The 16304-nt window shown below is 41.4% G+C and overlaps 2 protein-coding genes across 2 annotated transcripts; both read right to left on the bottom strand.

The window, feature by feature from the left end:
- Positions 1-103: 103 nt before the first annotated feature.
- Positions 104-7470, bottom strand: cpt1b (carnitine palmitoyltransferase 1B (muscle)). Its single transcript, XM_062389705.1, has 19 exons — positions 7302-7470; positions 5689-5841; positions 5405-5544; positions 5094-5265; positions 4814-4915; positions 4193-4330; positions 4034-4111; positions 3687-3794; positions 3141-3225; positions 2706-2901; positions 2431-2616; positions 2235-2340; positions 2039-2155; positions 1798-1962; positions 1572-1706; positions 1035-1187; positions 829-942; positions 656-748; positions 104-532 (listed from the first exon to the last, which is right to left on the bottom strand). Exons 2-19 carry the CDS (start codon positions 5827-5829, stop codon positions 398-400), a joined length of 2364 nt encoding a protein of 787 aa, XP_062245689.1. The 5' UTR covers positions 5830-5841; positions 7302-7470; the 3' UTR covers positions 104-397.
- Positions 7471-8469: 999 nt separating this feature from the next.
- Positions 8470-14084, bottom strand: LOC133955043 (high-affinity choline transporter 1-like). The gene is made up of 10 exons (XM_062389684.1): positions 13901-14084; positions 11722-11838; positions 11455-11610; positions 11149-11297; positions 10928-11071; positions 10664-10817; positions 10173-10390; positions 9631-10095; positions 8683-8830; positions 8470-8504 (listed from the first exon to the last, which is right to left on the bottom strand). Exons 1-10 carry the CDS (start codon positions 14082-14084, stop codon positions 8470-8472), a joined length of 1770 nt encoding a protein of 589 aa, XP_062245668.1.
- Positions 14085-16304: the final 2220 nt, after the last annotated feature.

Here is a 16304-nt window from a genome sequence, read left to right as displayed (position 1 = left end):
ATAATCATGAAATTCATAATTATTGGCAGATGATTAAGAATTTAAATCTCAATGTCTCAGTAGAAAAAATTACAAATCAAATTAAAAAAGCCAAAGACCAAACAAATATATAAAGATTTATTATGTTACATACAGTTCTGCGTTACCTGGAGAAATGTGGTGGGTTCATTTATCTCCAGCAATGGTGGTTTATTGTTTGCAATAAAACCACTATTTTGGAAGTACAATATAAATAAAAATAAATTAAAGGTATACCAACTGTGAGAAGAATAGCCGCCTTCTAAAATGACCCACCGGATAATCAAAAAGATTTTAAGTGCAATCTGAACTTTCTTCCTGCATATGAATGAAACTTGTCAAAGACAGACTCTCAGGTGAATCCGTCCCACAGAGTCCGTTATATGTGCTTTTTACCATTTTCAATCTGTGCATGCTTTCCAACATCCTCCATCTTCTTATCATTTTCTGGCTTGAAGAGTCCCTGGATATCGAGCATGGCCTTCTGAATGTTCTGACCAAACCGGTTTGAGTCCTGCATGGCACACAGACAGGGAATAGTGAGAGTGAGTTAGAAACAGAGAGAGCATTGAGGTTGGAAAGATACTGCATAAATAACTGATATATAATAGCCAATGCTCTCAGTTTGTGCTCTTACTGTGTCAGGGCTGGAGAACTTGCAGGAGATATGGAATGTGATGAGGTTCTCCCCCACAATGATATAAGACACACCATAACCATCGTCAGCCACCTGGGGGCACAGTAGAGTTGCTATTATTCAGCTCAGGACTTCAGGGTAAAACATTCTGAACATTTAACATTTTAACTCACAGGTCCAAATCCACCGCCTGCTCCCACGTATTGAGGGAACTTGTTGATGTCAACCAAATTGAGCTGCTGCTGTGGAGTCTGGCTGGTGGACAACTTCCACGTCTCTGAGAGCACCTTGAATCAGAGACATTGAATGTTGTGTGGGAAACTGACCGATAGGTTGTGGTATGTAGGTTAACAGGACACCTGTGAATCGGCGCTCTAACCTTTTTAAGAAATGGCGAGTCAACACCAAGGTATTTGGACACGAAGTAGAGACAGAAGAGGTGGCGGTCGATACCAGAACCAGTCATGGCCAGACGGTACATGTTTTGGTGCTTATCAGCTGCCTTCCGAAACAGGGCAAGTCTCTGGGCGTTCTGGTCACAGAATAAAAGAGCAAACACACACACACATCAGATCAACATGACCTGAATTCTGTTCACATGTATGTCAGTGTAACCCTGGGACATGAGAGAGTTCAGAGTCCAGGGCAATGACACACACACAGACTCATTATCTCTGGTGTCATCGACCAAGTCCTCAGCAGAATGATGTGACCCCTCACATCACATTATGACACTAGATATGTCAAATTATATGCAAAAAATATGTAGCTATTCCCTCCAGTAAAGGATTTTAATGTCTCACAACTACAATTCCATTATGAGCAGCTCAGCGTTATTTATACCACCCCCAACTTTATGTAATGGAGCTTTTATGTTGCTTTCCAGTAGTTCTGTGTGTTAATGCGTTCTGCTTACTGTTGCAACTGTGTCCTCCATGGCTCTGACAAATGCAACTGCCTCAGAGGTGCAGGAGCGCACGGTCTCCGTCCGACCGTCCCTGAACATGCGGGTCATTGACGACTCGTACGTCAGACAGAACACTCCCTGATCCTGTCAGAGCAGAGAGAAGAGTGTGACGTGATGGCGGCGGATGGTACAGATGGTGAGAGGCAACGTCAGCATAGAAGGATTTGAGTCGTACCCTGAACTGTGCCAGCTGCAGGGCGAGCTGGATAAAGGCATCAGGGCTGGTCCTGCACTTCTTGATCAGGCCTTTCCCAAACTCACTGAACAGATGAGCATGGAAGTCCACGTCGTCAGCTATCTGCTTGGCTAACAGGTATGACGTCTCGATGACTGCTTGACACTAAAGAGGAGAAAATGAATTTGTGATGGACACTAAGTGTATTAATTGTAATAAACGAAGCAGGGCTCTGCTGTACCTCCTTTAGAATCCGCCACTGTAGCCGAGTGGGATGGGGCAGGTTCTTGTTCACGTCGCCTTTACAGTGTCCCTCCTCTGTGTAGCCCAGATGGAAGGAGTCTGTTGCAAGGACATACTACACAGACAGAAAGGGACAGCTGAAGATGACTGCTAACTTAATGCTTTATCATGCAATACCTGTGCACACGTCTTACCTCCCACATATGTCCTACAATCGGCGCATCCGCCCACGAATGTTCAGCATTTATACCCATTTTTCCATTTGGGTAAGAGATCAAGGTGAAAGATTTGTCGAACCACCTGTGAGACAAGGAATAAAACCTTTAGGGCAACAAAGCACAACAAAATCTAACCTGTGATGATGGTAAGAACGAGGCCTTCTCTGGTTACCTGTCATAACACTTTCCATGCAGCAGGGACTTGGCATAACTGTCCAGTGAGTTGGTCTTTGCGGGGTCATAACCCTGCGGCTCGTCATCCAGTGCCAGGAAGAAGGCAGCTGACTCTATGGCATCCAGGGATACTCTGTTTACCCCCTGGCTGAAATATTTAATCCGAGCCCGAGCCCATGGAACTCTAGAAGAAGTGAAAGTGTGACACATTTATCCAAGCACTGTATATCTACTTCAGTGTGTGTGTCATCTGTATATGTTTATAGAGAATACCTGTTTCCTGCAGTCAGGGCAGCTAATTTGAGCTCTCCTGGCTCAGGCTCTGTTGTATCATTGAGGATCCTCTGAAACTGTGTCTCAAGTTCACTGGGTAAAAGGTGGCGCCCTCCGGTGTACAGCCACACTTGGAAGAAGCGGCCCCTGTGGTAGACTATCAGGTGCTTGCGGTCGGTCAGGTGCTGCACAATATCTGCAGGAAAAAGTAAAAATAGAATTAGAAGCCCTAGTCTTCTGTCTGATCACATGAATCTTGAGGGCTCACAGTGAAGTTGTCAGATCAGCATCGAAACACACACACGCCGGTTACAATTCTTAGCATTTTTCAGAATCAAAGCAGGTGTTCATCTTTTAACTGCTAATGGAAAACGTGGCAACAACTATTCCAATGTTATTGAGCCTTAATTCACCTAAAATGAACCCTTGTCTCACCTGTTTCAATGCCAGGGATACGGGTGGTGTTAAACATCCTCTCCATCTGAGAGGAGCACATTGGGACGGTCCCTAAGGCCCTCAGCTTGAAAGAAAACAGACAGTGAAACAAGTTTAAAAGCAATCAGTAAAGAATATTAATAGATTTAAAGGCCCATATGAAAACACGATTTTCTACCGAAGTTGGAATAGCTCATGTGATTTTGCTTGAGAGATTTCTGCATTTGTGTCTCCGACTGATTTCTTCCTGATGGTTTAAAGTGGCACAGTTTGAAAAAAGCTGATATTGTGTAAAGATATTTACTAATCAGGGTTATATTCAAATCTGAATCTGACAACAGTCTTTTTTTGGTTTTACTTATACACATATTGATCGCTTGAGGTTTAGAGGGTTATACTCCCTTTTTTTAACTGTTACTTGTGCAGATATAAATATTTCATTTCAAAGGTTTGATATTCATGCTAAGGCTAAAGAGAAGATTCAGGGAGAAAATCTAGTGATGTTATCGTGTCATTACATGACTGTGATGTCATAACAACCAATACCGGTTCATGTTCACCACGTTCCAGTTTGCGTCTGTACTGCAGCAAGGCGTGGACCACATTCCCCACGCGGGCTGCCTGTCGGTGTGTCGGGGTCACGTACAGGAGGTCCTTCACGCAAATGAACACATGAACAAAACATATTGCATCAACGCAAATCCAAAAAACTATCAATCGAAACCCAAAATGTATTTCAAATACTGTGACTGGCATGTTAAGAGGGGAGGTTTTGAGAATTTAAGGAATTTGTTAAATATTTCTAAATAAAAGAAGAAGTCTATTATACTGTATGAAATCATTCCCCACCTTTGAATGCATGAATACAATTTGAGCATTACTAACACACTCACCATTATATAGAAGTTACTGTTCACCATGATGGGACTCCGGCCCCTGAGGTAGATGTACTCCTCCCACCAGTCACTCACCTAGAGCAGATAAAGATTAATATTTTACATAACATTATGACTGAGAATTCAATCATAATCATAAATCACCTCTTTACTCACATAATTTGTTGCCCACCAGGATTTTAGCTTTAAGTATCTTTGGAGCTGGGCTGCTTGGGAATCTTTAAAGTCATTGGCCAAAATGTCCATTTGGTCGTACTGGTCTCTGTCCAGAAGAGGACGAACTGACTCGAGGTACTGTGGGAAAAAGATGGCGTGTGCGGTCAGAGCCAGGCAGTGTTGTTATATACAGCCCAGCTGATCCAATAGAGCTGCTGAGACACACACACTGAAAAGCTTTGGAGGACAACCGGCAGATGCAGCTGAGACAGATTGTATTTAATCTACCATCGTATTACCCTGTCTAACTTTCACAAGGCCGCAACATACATCATGGTGTTGTCATCATGTGTGGCTTTCATCAAAGCTATAAAGCTAACAGTAAACAAGCAATGACTTAATTGTTCACCTTATTGAATAAAGCTGGCTGCCTTCTACCCATACATTTCCCAGTATGTTCAATCAGAGCTGGAAACTCACTTAATATCATTTTTAAGTGCACAAGACTACATGCCGTCCAAATACCTAAATCATATGATTAAAATGTCTTTGTCATGCTCCCGTGCAATTCAACAAACTGTTGTGTTTTTGCAGTCATGTAAAATCTGTGTAATTACACACCCTGTTAACTGTATCATCCACACTGGGCACAGGGAGTCTGGGTAATGAGGCCTGGAAACTGTAGAGCAGCGGCCTGCGTCCAGAGAACATCTTCACCAGGCTCTGGTTACAAACACACAACACCATACATACATCATTACACATGCCGTGTAACAGATTGCACTTTATAGCCAATTCTCACCAGAGTTAACCATATATCTTCTTCACTGAGGGAGGGACAACCAGACAGTGGGATTAAAGATTCAGGCAGTGTATGACAGACAAAGGGAGACATTCCTACCAGCCACACTTTGGTAGATGTGCTCATTCTTCCATGCGACTCAAAGATCCAGCCGTGGTAGGAGAGCAGAGCTTTGAGGGTGTATCTCAGGAGGTAGATGAGGAACAGCCACAGTCCAGTGGCAAAGAGGATGGCACTCAGCACCAACCGGGTCTGGCCTGATATACAGTCTCTGTTCAGAGAAGGCACAACACTGTCAATCTTAAACAGCTGATTTGTGCACATAGCGCCATTCCCCCAAAAAACTAAATGCTCCAGCAGAATACTGAACACAGCATAGCTTCCTTCATGAACTATGGGGGATTTCTGACCTTTGTGGAAGGTTGTCCTTGATGGCGTCAATCATACCGAGAGACGGGTCTATGCGAATGTACAGGGAACTCATCATTGCGATCACAACTATCAGCCAGCTGGACGGGCTGGCTGGATAGACTCCGGCCAACACACCGTTCTGTGAGCAAAAGACAAGAATTAGTGTCAGGACAAGATTAGTCTTTGTGTCCTATGTTCTATTAAGACAATGCACAAAGCAAATTTATAAACTGTGAATATACACTACAATCGTGAGTGACTCCATGACAATATGGGACTATACCTTGAATTGTATGGCTCTCTTCTTCCATGCCGTCACTCCTGACAGGTAGATGTTTTTGATGACCTCCTGACTCAGTTTAAGATCCACGCCATCGGGCCGCACGGTGAACTGGAAGCCAACTGCCTGATGTGCCTCAGCCATCTCTGTGTATCACTACCATGGAAAGCAAAGGGAAACTATCTATAAAAATAATAACTAGGATTGTTACAACAACAATGTTACGACAACTTAATTTTTACACTGATCAGTAGTTGGAGCTATGACCCTGAGGATATATTGACACATAGAGCTGTTCAGGCTTGGATTTTGGGCATGAGACAGAAGTTTGGTGGTTATGGACAATGCCCAGTTGAGTAATGATAGCATCGTCTCCTTTTGCAAAGGATGAACCTTCGGCATACCTCAATGTTTACACGGTTTGGGGAAATGTCCCAATTCCGAGAGGAAGAGAGAGCGAGAGACGTTACCTTTGTAAATCATCAAAGATTCCTTTGACCTATGACCACTGAGACTGTCACTGCAGGAGTAGAGTTCCTGTTTACGGATCAGCATCAAGGGATTCATGGTCCTTGTATGTTTGTGATACAGAAAATTGTGCTTTGATGGCGTGTTATCAAACTTAGACGCCACACCACGGTCACAACGTGTGACGAAAAATCGATCTTGAGTTAGTTTGTATCTCCATCTTGTTGAGATGACACATATCTCAATTTGAAGTTGATCTGATGTAAGCCCTGGGATAAGTACCTAAAAAAAAAATATGGCGAAAATGGCCACTAAATGCAAAATGTTACTTAATTTAAGTTTAATTTAAGTTACTCCAGAATGCGTTTCACCAATTTCAAATTTTCTGCAAATTTTTGTAAGAATTTGAGCATGTTAAAGCTATTTACTGACATTTACATAAAGAGAAACCTTCTGACTTTTCCACATCTTACTCTCAGTGGCAAAATATTTTTAAGACAAGCAGAAGTATTTGTCTGAACTGTTTGCTCATAATGTGATAAGAGAGGCCAGTGATAATTTTTCACCCCTTTTTTCACCTAGTACTTGGTTTACTTATTAAAACATTTTCTTGATTAATTCACTAATACATATATTTATAGCTTTCGTATATGTAATGTGAAATTCTACCTAAAAAACATCTCCATGTAATGTTCAGGGAGGCAGGGCTAGGATTTCTTTTTCCATGTCATATGACTGAGCAGTTCCCAAGTGGGACAAAGTTCAACGGCCAGATATAGTGGTGTACCGGCTGAGCATGTGCACAGACCTCAGATGAAAATATAAACACAGAGTACAGCCCAGAGTTAAATGGTAAACCGTTGCTCTCATAACATCATCTGTGATAATCTGGCAGGTGAAAGGCAGAACCAATACAGAATGATTACAGGAAATGTTATTTTAGAAAATCTAATTTTCAGCAATATGTAATTAAAGCTCCTCTTCATCTTACATTTTTACATTAATGTTGCATTGCAGTACAAGACAAAACAATATATACATGATAGAGTTTAATCTAAAAGAATCAATCAGGAAAACATCTGCAGCAAATACAACAACTTGCAGATAAGAGTAAGAACAACAGAAAAAGAAGCAGGCCCATATTTTACCTTTGTGAGACCAGTCAGTGGAATCCACTCAGGCAACGACGGGCTGTGGCTCTGGTTTGTGTCAGTGAGGCAGTGAAACTCCTCTGTACTGTGGCCTGGGTCTGTCTGTGTTTGTGTCTGTGACTCCAGTGTACTTCAAGTGGCTTTTCTCAGGTGGTGAGATCAGAGTGTTAATTTCCCTATGCTCTCTCTCTCTCTCTCTCTCTCTCTCTCTCTCTCTCTCTCTCTCTCTCTCTCTCTCTCTCTCTCTCTCTCTCTCTCCCCCCTCTCTCGCTCCCTCTCATGCCTCTTTTTGTAACAGGACACCAAACACAGACTGAGCCTCACCTCACGTGCCACCGGGTCTCTGCTCTGTAACTGATTCTGGTATAGTGATGTGTCAGGATGTACAGCATGAAACAGTTGGTCATTTCTCCAAAATGGTAATTTTGTAAATATCTGATGATATTTTCAAATCTTTAATCTCTGAATACTTAGGCAGTCCTGTGGACATTTTCAATCTCTTTTCAAGAGAGACCTGAGACCAGGTGAAATACTCAATCATAAAATACATAATAGATAAAAGCAACACAACAGGGAAAACCTTTTCAATAATCATGGAAAACATGAAGATGTAAAATCACTAAGGGAAATGCAAGACTTCAGCTGATTCCATTTGAAAATGCATAACACCTGAATCCGTGTCGGGTATATCCAAGGTGATGTAGTAACTGGATCATGTACTGTAGTGATTCGTTCTAAATGAGAAAGGAGTGGTGAGGCTTTTTGTTTGTAATTATTGGTATTGCAAGCGACAGAAACAGGGAAATATAAAAAAATATATGCAACGTAAACAGATTAAATACTAGAGAAGACAGATGACTACATAAGTTGTCTTAATTGTGTGACTAGTTGAGTCCAGTACAATTCAAGATAGCAATAACAGGAAAGAATTCACGATATTTAATCTCAAATACAAGCAAGTGCATTAGAAGTGAAGATACAAGATAGATTCATACCGGTGGAAACTGGAAGAGGAGGAAAAGCTCTGAGGGAGAGAGTTTCGAAATCTAGTTTCATAACAGTGTTGTGTTCAATACTTGTATGAAGACACCGTCACCTGCGACTGTCCCCTGTCTCCGCCCTGTGCTTCAGGTGAATATAATCCAAGAATGCCTGATTGACAGTTTCAGGTCTCTGTTCCATTCTTACCTCTCCCCATCTCTGCGATCAGAACAGAACGATGTCACCACATTCTCTGAGTTGTTTCCACCAATCACAAGAATCGTGTCAGTGACACCCAGGAAGTAAAGAATGGGGAGGTCGGCATCTGCTCTGGTGAGGGTTTAGACTGAGGGAGGGACCAGCAGTCTAAAGCACAGAAAATACAGAAGCGCTGTACGTTGCCTGGTGTTGTACTGTAGCAGCAGTTTCTCCCCGGTCCTCTTGATGCTCCCCAACACATAGACACCGTGTCCGAGACTTTTGTGGTGTCTTGCAATCTTGAACAGAACCTGCACCAGAGCCTGGACCAGAACCTGTGACGCCCTCTGAGAGAGAAGGGGGCATATTCTCCTGATGTTGTGCAACATGAATCTACAGGAACGGTTTGTTGCAGTAATGGAGACTTGACTGTCGGGGGGGGGTTATCACTCGAGTTCTTTTGCCATCCTTCTACGTGTGAGCCAGTTTTTATGTATATATATATATATATATTTATATCCTCTACTTTCTGTATATCTTGATTGTCTGTATTTGGACCCAGCTCAGCAACCTTCTAAGTGCAACTAGAGACAGGTGGTCATATAATGAGCTTGTGACCTCTTGCTTTTCCCTCCCTTATTTCCTTCTTGTTGATATGAATCTTATTCTGGGTAAGAGAGGACAACGCATAATGTAACTGTAATCAAATGGAAGATTTTGTTTCAGAATTTGAAGCCAGTATAGTCAAGATTTTTTGTCCTGTCTTTTTGAAATAAACCAGCTGCAAACACTCAATGATCATTTAATCAACTTTATTAAACGATTTTGGTGAAGTGGTTCAAATGAAATTGTGTAAATACAAACGATTTTAAGTGCCCTGTAACATCACAGATTAAAATGCCAGCAATATAAAGGAGTAATTTCCGACCAATTACGATATCTGATTTTGAATCTGACCATCACACTTTACATCATGAGAGACACACAACATGGTGTTTTTTTCACACTTCCTGGTCTGTGTTAGAATTCAAACAACAGATATACTGGGCCTCTAGCACTCTGAGCTTATCATTGGCTCTGAGGCCTCAGTCTGAGGACATGTGTTATCCTGTGTCTCTTTCGCATTGTCTGCTTTGGCCCCATGTACCAGTGTCAGCTCTCGTGCTGATTGCTGGACTTTCACCTTGAACACGTCACACTTCTCAGGTAACAGGCCTTTGTTGAAGAGCACAGACGTCAGATAGGAGAACAACACGATGGCAGCAATGGCAGACAGCATGGAGATGGTCTTAACTGGAGCGTACTGGACATAAACTCCATCCTCAAGAAAACATCCTGGGAAGTTGAGGACAACTGGCAGCCCGAGTGATGGGAGTCCACTGAGAACTCTAAGCACCAGTCCCACCACACAGCCCATAACAGCTCCGTAACCATTTGAGATATTGACGAAGAGGACGCAGACCAGTTGAGGGAACATTATGATGTAGGACACTTCAGCATAAAGAACCCAGAAGAGTAAGACACTGTTTTCATTGCTGGTTAGTGATGTACCAACCAAACCCACGACCATCACAGCAACTCGGATCAGCCACTGAATCTCTCTGTCTGATGCCTGGAGAAAAAGTAGACAGGAGGATGTGAAGAGGTTTGAGATACTAACTATTATCTTATAATTCAAATTTTTGTCACCTGTGGCCTCAGGATGCTCTTGTATATGTTGGCGGTGAAGACAGAAGCAGCAGAAATCAAACCAGAATCAGCAGATGACATCACAGCAGCAGCAACACATCCAGTTCCGATTATGGAGATGAAAGACGGGGTGAGGTGCTGTAATGTGATCGACAGGACTTGAGATGCTTCCCCATGTTCATATGGAGATGGAGAACCATAAGACGTCAGGTTCCAATCTGAGGAGCAGACCAAAGAAAATTCATACAAAAACAAAACGTTACAGTGAACATGTATAAAGTGATCAAGGATAAAGTAATCAACCGTCAGAATCGCTCCTATTCAAAGGCTGCATGGTTAAATAAGATAAGTTATGCAAAGATGTTGCTCCTTGGTTTCCTGTGATTTAACCATTGATTTAACATGTTTTGTTCTTCCGGTTACATTAAATCCAACAGATAAGCGGATGTCAGATTTCACAGTTTACATTGGTATGTAGAAGTTCTCAGTACCTGTAGATGCAGCAGCTGCCCCAAGCAGTATTGGAGGAATTCCAAACACAAGTATGAGGAAAGCAGCGGCCAAGCACGAGAGCTTAGCTGTGGCTAATGAAGAAGCTGCCAAGGTCCTCTGGTGTAAACACTGATATCCCAGATTTCCCAGTGACTTGAAAATGAAACAGAATTAAAATATGAGTCATGTGTCTTTATCTTGAGGATTTCTCTCAACACTATGGGAGTACATTTGACATCAGCCTCAGTTTTGCTCCATCTTACAAACATCAAGAATTCATCCATCATGATCCCGGCCTTCTCCAGTCCTGTTGCACCAATCCAGGGAGCGTGTAAGGTGTTGTTCATCAGTGTCTTGCTGATGTCCAAGCAGTTAGGGTTTGTCATGACAAAGGGAACACACAGCCACTGCAGAGACAAATACCAATGTAAGTAATGGACAATGACTCCAGCACTTTATAAAACCTCAAAGAACAGCAACTCACCAAGCTGATGAATATAAGAACAAGCTGAATAACATCAGTGTAGGCCACAGAGTAGAGACCTCCCAGCAGAGTGTAGATGATGACAACTGCAGCAGAGCTCCAGATACACAGAGTGTAGGGCAAATCCAGGACCACACTCATGGTGCCTCCTGTTAAACACCTTGTATCAGTGGAATTATACTAATACATGCAGCCTGTACAAGTATCACTGACTCATATTCCTTCAAATACATTTATTTTAAACTGACATCTAAACACACACACACATGATGATTGGTTAAAGTGCTCCTGTATATTGTCACTTACCTAAGCAAATCAGTGTTAATGCTACCCATAGTATATCAATAAGAATTGAGGCCAGGCTCAGTCCAGCTGTCAGAACTTTTCCATACTTGATGTGGAAAGGGTCCATCATTGTGACACACTTCATTTCTCTTAGTGGTTTAGCGAACACCAGGCCACCTTAATTTAATGAGGGGAAAAACCGAAACTAATGATAATATCAAGAATTCACAATAATAATGATTCAACTTAAGGTGAATTGATGAGGTAAAATTGCCAACTTCAACTTACATAGAATAAAAGATGAGCTGTATGCGGTTAACATCATGGCTGCCCAGGTTAGTCCCATTGATGGAGTGTACACCATCTCAGCTGTGCCAACAATGAAGCCTCCTCCAACCCATGTAGCTTTAAGATGGATCAACACACAGCAGATATTTGTACAAAGACTAAAGGTTAGATCATAATTCCATATTACAGTTTTTCACAATTGTTAACACACAAAAAGCGAAAATTCGGCACAATTTGCACAACCTTCACTTAATTTACAAATCACTTGACCCAATTTGGCACTACTTCACACTCCCTTATCTGCATTAGACTCTGACTTTCATTCTTTACACTCTGATGTCAATTACACATCACATTGTTGTCAAAACACTACACACAATATTCAGTTGTTGCACACACTTCTCAAGTATAATCTCAAAGCATCAACCTACAACACACAAATACTCAAATCTCTAAACATTCAGGTCTGTTGAGCAATTTCACCTCATTTACACAGCCGAAAAGGAGACTGAAATTGTAGATATGGTTCGTGAGAACAACGCTATCACACTCAGACAAATAAACACTAGGATCCTGGCTGACCATGCTACATTTAGAAACGTCCAGACCGTCAGCCTCTCTACATTGGAGTGTATTCTTCATAGGACTGCCATGCGGATGAAACAAGTGTTCATGGTCCCATTCGAACGGAACACAGGCATGAAGGAGTTACAGTGAGAGTTTGTGCTTGTAAGTACCAACATTCAGCATTGACACATGCATGTATTGTACCTGTAATCTAACTGTGTTGACCTCTCTGTGTCCATACTGTAACTTGCATTGTCATGCTGTCTGTGTCAGCGTATTTACATTACATTACATTACATTTCATTTAGCTGACAATAAGTGCATTAAACCCAAAGGGAACAAACCCAGGACATATCCAGGAGCATGACACAGCTCATGTGTTGTACCAGTACATCTTTATTGATGAGGTGGGATTCAACCTGGTAAAGAGGAGGCGAAGGGGCAGTAACCTCATTGGCCAGCGGACCATTGTTGAGGTCCCCGTTCAGCATGGTGGGAACATCACAATGTGTGCTGCAGTGAATCACCATGGGATCTTGCACCGTCACCTAGGGGCCTATAACACTGCCCATCTCCTCGTCTTCCTGGATGGCCTGCATGACCTGCTGGTACCACCTGGTCAGATAGATGACCCACAGCGGATTGATCACATTGTTATCTGGAACAATGTGAGCTTCCACCTATTGAGTAATTCTTTTCAGCCTGGAGGTAGAAGGTATATGAATGAAAACCAGTAGGACCAGGTCCCACTGCTCCAGGCCATGGAGGAGGCCTGTGGCGACGTGAGTGTCGAGGCCTGTCAGGGCTTCATGCGCCACTCAAGGTGTTTTTTCCAACGCTGCTTGGACAGGCAGAACATTGCCTGTGATATGGATGAGGCCCTCTGGCCAGATAGGAACCGGAGGCCTGATGCCTAAATAATTTTTGTGAATAGTACTGTACTGTTCTCTGTGTGTACCGTAATAACCCTTTTTTTAATGCATATTTGTGTGCTGTTTTATATTTGACTATGAAAAAAGTAGGCCTACATTGAGACATTTTACAAAAAGAGAAATGGCTCATTCTCCAGAGTCACTGTCATTCATATGGTGTGTTCCATTTTGATGATTGTGTTTTCAGTTTTGCACTTCAGTGTGCTGTAAATGCTTGGTAGTGTGCAAGCAAATGCTTAGTTGTGTGTACTCAATGAATGGTATGTGTGTGTCATTTGAAAATATGTCTCTGTGTACCGAATGAAAACACGAATTCCATTTTGTGAACAGGTAAGAGATTTGATGGCAAAGAGTCATCTTGCAAAGGGAGTGTCAGGTTTAGCATTTTGTGTGTGAGGTTTTCAGTTTTGTGTGTGCAGTTTTGAGAAAACTGTTATTGTTTTGAAAAAACGTGTTTTAACAATTGTGAAAAACTGTATTGATCAATAGGACCAGTAGGACTTCACCCAACCAAGACTTTTTTTAGTCAAATCTGATTTGGCTGTTTATTATTCATATTAAACCACAATTCATGATGTTTTCTTGTAATAGTACTTCTTTTATAAATTGCCAGATCTTTCTGCCTCCATGCCTGCGACAGACAGTTTTCATCCTGTTGTCTTCAGCTGAGTTGTCCTCACCTGTCATCGTGAAGATCCCCACCACCAAGTTGATGCTCCGGTTTCCCAGTAACGTCATCTCAAACTCATTGGCTCCACTTTTCTTCTGTTCCTTCTTGGACTTGAAATAAGCCCAGATGCCGGTCCCAAGGACCATCAGGTAGAAGAGCACCATCAATATCACTCCTGGGATGTTCACTGCCATGATGAAGAATGGTGACTGTCTTTCACACCAGCATGTGTTTTTAACTTATATAACATGAGTATAGGTGTAAAAGCAGGTTTGGACTCGCCCCCATTTCGACATTGACAAGTTGGAAAGATATACATTCCTCCAAAGGGGCGGGATTAGATTCCGAGAACCCTGGAATGCGTTCACATTGACCGATCGTCACAAAATTCGAGACACAGGTGTATCATGAACAGACATACAAAAAAGTCTGGTTCGTTATTATATTTCAATTAAAATAAAGAAACCCAGGTCTTTTAAGTGAAGCATACAGAAGATCTACATCTTAACACTAATTAAAATGTCAGCTTGAACCTTTATTGAATCCTCGTAGGAAATACTCATGTCTGAAGAGAAGTGTGTCACATTCGCAGAGGAAAGTAAGTCTGCAGTCTCTCAAGTGCTCTCTCCTCGTGGTGAGTTATTTGAGATGTCAGGGCTGCTCAGAGGGAAGGTGTGTTTGAGACAGAAGGAGTGGAAAGGCCAATTGACGTATGGGACAGACTGTGTCTGGAATCCAGGCTATCTCTTGTCCTCAGGCAGGTAAAAGGCCACATAGTAAACTGGCACACCAGAGAGCGCAATGCCAATCCCTATGAGAGAGTTGATGGTGTCTCCGTACAGAATAAATCTATTTAAGATGACATACAGTATATCTTAAAGTGGTAAATATATTTTTTATACACACATATGTATTAAATGATCAGTGGTGGATGTTGCATTCATTTAATTTACGAAAGTAAAAGGAGCATTCAACCCTCTAAAATACAAGTTAAAACTTAGTTAAAACTCACTTTTAAAATGACGGAAACATTATTAAGAAAATGTTTTAAAATATCAAAAAGTAAAAGTATTAATTCTGCAAAATATTCCCTGTCATTATTCATGATGGATTAAGTGGTACTTTAACATAATGGTTTCTTGAGGTAGCACTATTGGAGGCCTCTTTTGATAGTAATTTCAGCTATATGTATGATAATGTCTAATAATATGTATCCTGTACTAATGTTTTCAGCTCAGATTCATACATTTTTTTTGCTTTTTATTAAGTGTTTGTCATTCTGTGCTGATAAAGAAAAGTTAAAATCCACAAACTTCACTTGGAAGCAAAAATATATATTATAACATTTGTGATATTGGTGAGTAGATAGAGCTGTCAGATAAGTGCAGTAGAGTGTAGATTAAAGTCGCCTGAGGATGCACTGATGAGATTATTAATCGATCGATTATTGGATATTGGTCCGATACTGATTTAAATAACTGGACTAGCACCAATCTATTAATTCAAATACTGTTAATAATACATGAGAATTTAGTACATTCATATACATTTTTTACATTTTGTTTGATAAAGCAGTGTTTAAATGAGGTATACAGTGTGTGTAGTAGTAGCACCTTGTTAGTACTGTTAATATAATTATATAGTAACTTATTTATAAATAAATAAAACACACACACTGCTGTTAACTGTTCTGTTGCCTGTCCTGTATTCACTGTTCTTGTCCTCTTTGTTTTGTTCTGTCAATGTTTTGTCTTGAAAAGTTAAATGAACACTTAAAAGACAAAATTAATAGAACTTCTCCTGTTGCAGATGAAGGGAACTGGCTGGTGTATTTCCTTAATGGAGCTTTGGGATTCACTAAAATCGTACTCTGTACATGTGTTGTACATCCTAAACATCTGTCATCAAAAACATAACGTATATACATTAGTCAAGTTGTACTTGGTAACCTTGGTGGAGATGAACTTGAAATGGTTGGTTATCCAGGAAATTATAAACAATTTGCATCAATAAAAGTACATTTCACTTTATTTCAACAGGATAAGTCAATATTACTGTTATTAGATTTTGACAACTATAAAAGGTCTTTGCTCCACTCACACTACCATTGCTATAATCTCACATTCAGAATGGTGCTTTAAAGGCTCCATATAAGGTCAGGCAAGCCCCCCGCCAAAGAATTCCAAACAGCTGCTGCACAATGGAAGAACAGCGGCTGGAAGAGTCCGTTTAGTTGTGTACCTCTAGTTCGACTCCTTCGCCCTGCCTCAGCTCTCAGTCACACACACGTGCCCTCTGACAGCACAGTCGGCAAAGTCAGCTAAGATTTAAGACCCCTGTGTTAATAGGAACAGCATGGTAAATAAAAGGCTGGTTAAGATCAAACTTTGGCTTCAGAGTTCCTGTTTGTTCTG

Source organism: Platichthys flesus, chromosome 6, assembly GCF_949316205.1.
Source record: "Platichthys flesus chromosome 6, fPlaFle2.1, whole genome shotgun sequence".
In the NCBI taxonomy this organism is placed as follows: domain Eukaryota; kingdom Metazoa; phylum Chordata; class Actinopteri; order Pleuronectiformes; family Pleuronectidae; genus Platichthys; species Platichthys flesus.
This window is presented reverse-complemented; position numbering and strand designations above follow the sequence as displayed.

Bases quoted from the DNA above. Each gene is read 5' to 3' on its own strand.
- cpt1b (XM_062389705.1), bottom strand. From the start codon at position 5,829: ATGGCTGAGGCACATCAGGCAGTTGGCTTCCAGTTCACCGTGCGGCCC. The intron at 4,331-4,813 runs GTGTGTAATTAC...TTTTTCCCACAG, and splicing joins TGGATGATACAGTTAACAGG to TACCTCGAGTCAGTTCGTCC. The intron at 2,902-3,140 runs GTGAGACAAGGG...TTTTTCCTGCAG, and splicing joins TATCCCTGGCATTGAAACAG to ATATTGTGCAGCACCTGACC.
- LOC133955043 (XM_062389684.1), bottom strand. From the start codon at position 14,084: ATGGCAGTGAACATCCCAGGAGTGATATTGATGGTGCTCTTCTACCTG. The intron at 10,391-10,663 runs GTACTGAGAACT...TCTGCTCCTCAG, and splicing joins GGCAGCTGCTGCATCTACAG to ATTGGAACCTGACGTCTTAT. The intron at 8,831-9,630 runs GTACATGGGGCC...CTTCTCTCTCAG, and splicing joins CAGCACGAGAGCTGACACTG to AGGGCGTCACAGGTTCTGGT.